Consider the following 3,866-nt stretch of genomic DNA (forward strand, 5'->3'; position numbering starts at 1 on the left):
AAACTAAGAAGTTTCTAAACATTAAGGAACAAATAAGATGAGAAAAACTTATTAATAAATATTTAATATTTTCCCACTCCTAAAATTAACTTAACATTTTTTTTGAGAAATTTTACATATTCCAACATTACCTAGATAAAACCTAGACAGGCGCCATTGTTTTTTATTTGGGGTCATCCAGAGCCCCAAATAACAATGCCTATTGAAGGCATAAATATTTGGCATATTCTCCTGTATATGCCTCTTGACAAACAGAGAATCTTCTTTCTTTCATACTTCAATTCCTCAAACTTTCATACTTTGATTTTCAATTTCATACTTCAATTTTAAAGCGAGGTTGTTATTTTCTAGACTCACAATTGCAGGTATTGAGAGGTCACCAAATTAAAAGAAAAAACAGAGAAAGCCCCAGCTATATAAATCCGCTTTCACATTTCGTGACTTGAGAGCATTCCATTTGCATTAGAAGTCCATTCAAAAGCACAGCGTAATGTAAACTGCAACAAGAGCAGAAAAAATGGGTATGGGCTTGTGTAAAATGTTTTATTTGCTATTTATAATTGCATCTCTGTCCTTTGGCTTCCGTTCTGTCAAAGCCGACACAGACCAAGATCCACAACAGGTACTAAATTTTCTATTACATTTTCGTTTTTATACTTGAGCACTTACATTTCAAGCATTTTAATGGATTTTATGGTGGGCAGGTGCATATTTCTCTTGTAGGAAGTGATCATATGGGAGTTTCATGGATTACAAAGGCTTCTGATGTGCCCTCAATGGTGGAATATGGAACATCCCCTGGATCATACACTTCCTCTGCAACAGGAAATAGCACTTCTTATTCCTATATCTTATACAAATCTAATAGTATTCATTATGTGGTGATTGGCCCACTCCAAGCAAATACAGTTTACTATTATCGTTGTGGAGGATTAGGGGCTGAATTCAATTTCAAAACTCCACCCTCACAGTTCCCCATCACTTTTGCAATTGTGGGTACGTATGAACCTATTAATCACACTCCGATTTCATGTTTTAACCTTCACCCAAATACACTTTGATTCCCTTTAATTTTAATTTTAGGTAATTTAATAAGGATTAGTTTGATAAAAATTATTATGGATTAGTTGGGAATTTATGGAGTTTTGATCTAGACTCTATTTGGTATTTGGTTTATTGATAATTAAGCTGTGGTTCATTTTACAACACTTCTGCATTACATTGCAGTATTCAAGGCTTCTTAATCTTATCTGGATCTATTGACCTAGATCTGATATCATGACAGGCTTTTTTAGAGGTCAGCCAAGAGTGTCTACCCATAAACTACTAACCCACTTGATAACCGATCCATCTTGTTTTTAAAATTGTCTTAAGATTACAGATTAAAAAAAAAATTGGGGTTGATTCCTAAAACATCAGACAATGTGATACACTGTGAACAAGATAACTTCAGGGCAAAAATTTTCAAGACAATTGGGTATATTTGGTTGGATTTGCAGGTGATCCGGGACAAACAGATTGGACAAAGTCCACATTAGCACACATTCAAGAGATGGAGCATGATGTTTTCCTTTTGCCAGGAGACCTTTCCTATGCAGATACATACCAGCCTCTGTGGGACTCATTCGGCAAGCTGGTAGAACCTCTGGCAAGCAGCAGGCCATGGATGGTTACCCAAGGGAATATGAGATAGAGACCATTCCACTAATAATGAACCACCCATTCAGAGCATACAATGCCAGATGGAGGATGCCATTCGAACAAAGTGGCTCGAGTTCGAATCTCTTCTACTCATTTGAAGTTGCAGGTGTGCATGTAATAATGCTGGGCTCCTATGCAGACTTCGGCCCTGGTTCAGATCAATACAACTGGCTGCAGGTCTGCCAATCCTATGCTCATACTCTTACTACATACTTAAAAGGGATATATATAAAAACAGATTGCAATACAATTAATCCATTGAAATAACAAGAGTTATGGTTTTTTTGATAAAAGGCGGATCTTGGAAGGGTAGATAGAAAAAGAACACCATGGCTTATAGCTCTGGTGCATGCACCCTGGTATAATACAAACAGTGCTCATCAGGGAGAAGGAGAAGACATGAGAGTAGCGATGGAGGAAATGCTGTATTCTGCAAAAGTAGATATGGTGTTTGCAGGGCATGTTCATGCATACGAACGCTTTGTAAGTATTTCATTAATTTCAATCAAATCAAAGCAAGCAAAAACATTTTTTAGCCTGTTAGGACTTGTGGGTACTCATGATACTTTATTGTATTGTATTTTCAGAATCGAGTGTATAACAATAAGGCCGATCCCTGTGGAGCTCTTCACATTACGATAGGAGATGGAGGCAACCGCGAAGGACTTGCTTCAAAGTAGGTTTACCATCTACATCGTCTCCTCCATTCTAATCTAATATAATGGGCTGAATTCTCATCATATTTTACAACTTGTATGATTCACAGTTAAAGTTTTTCTTTTTCTGGTGACCATGACAGGTTTGGGCAAAACCAGTCTGGATTATCTTTGTTTAGAGAAGCAAATTTTGGGCATGGTGAATTAACAATAATGAATGCAACGCATGCGTATTGGACATGGCATAGGAATGAAGATGGTGAGTCGGTTGCAGCAGACCAAGTTTTGATTCAGAGCTTCGCCACTTCAACAAGCTGTGCATAATAATCTTAACATCTCCGCAATAAAAGAACAGTCCTAACTCTGGTTGTGTAAATGATGGGATAACTTTAATTTCTGATGTCCATAGATAGCACTTCTTAAATTTGTTTCTACTGTTAAACATCTTCAATTCCCATCGATATTGTTAAAGTTGGTTTCTCTATATTTGATGCATTTCTCAGATTTTAAGCAAAATTTCTCAGATTTTAAGCAAATTTTTGTGTCCATGGTTGTTATAATAATCATTACGGTGCCTTGTAAAAGACGGGAGAAAATTGATGGGCATGGAGGAAGCGTGTTTTAGTTGAGCAGGTGGACGTCTGAAACCCAAATATGAGTTGGCATAGAAAACATTGTGAAATGATTTGGAAACACTAATTTTAAAATAAAAACGATACCATTTGACTCGTGACGAACTAAAATATTAGGTTAGACACCTTTCTGAAAACAAAACATAATTCTTTAATGTTTGGGTCACAAAACACGCTAAAATAGATTATTTATGGCTTACAATTATAAGAAATTAGAAATACGAGCCTTCTACTCAACAAGATTTGATCTTTAGTGGGCTCATTTACAGCCTTTCAACTTCACCAATAGACCAAGGACCCATTGACAATACATTGTTTTTAGTATTATGTAGTTGATGTATTAATATGTTGATTGGAGTTGATAATTCTCATATTCTTAAGTATTTGTGATATGTCTAATTTTATTTATAAGTTTTTTTTTTTTTTAATGATGAATTAGTTATAATGAATGGATGTGGTCCTACACAATTATGCATATAAATAAGAAAAAATATTCTTTCAAATCATTATAACTTTTAATATCAAGTTTATATATTATTTTTCAATTATTAGAAATAATCTATTATTTTGTCATGTTTAATCTATTTTTAAAAAGTATCATAATAGATTATATAAGAATTATTATTTAGATAAAAAAAATTCTTTCTACTATTTAATACAAATACACAAAAAATTAGAATTGATTTCTACTATGTGATATTGTTAATGTTAGTTTCTCTATATTTACTACATTTCCCAAATTAAAATAGATCGCGTAGGCACTGTAGTGAGTTTTCTTGTTGTGTTACGTGTTTAAGTGCTTGTGTTACATGTTTAAGTGCTAAAACTAAATTTGCTTCCACTGAAATCTAAAATAGAATATCGAATGGAATGTATT

The 3,866-nt window shown here is 34.2% G+C and overlaps 1 protein-coding gene across 1 annotated transcript; it reads left to right on the forward strand.

Annotated features, from left to right (window-relative positions):
- Positions 1 to 307: 307 nt before the first annotated feature.
- LOC131061376 (purple acid phosphatase 22) lies at positions 308 to 2,986 on the forward strand. Its single transcript, XM_057995021.2, is given in 7 exon segments — positions 308 to 622; positions 705 to 996; positions 1,500 to 1,682; positions 1,685 to 1,878; positions 1,996 to 2,184; positions 2,289 to 2,377; positions 2,501 to 2,986. Coding segments are annotated over 7 exon segments (1,233 nt in total). The 5' UTR covers positions 308 to 517; the 3' UTR covers positions 2,682 to 2,986.
- Positions 2,987 to 3,866: the final 880 nt, after the last annotated feature.

The sequence above is a fragment of the Cryptomeria japonica genome, chromosome 11, assembly GCF_030272615.1.
Source record: "Cryptomeria japonica chromosome 11, Sugi_1.0, whole genome shotgun sequence".
Taxonomy (NCBI): Eukaryota; Viridiplantae; Streptophyta; class Pinopsida; order Cupressales; family Cupressaceae; genus Cryptomeria; species Cryptomeria japonica.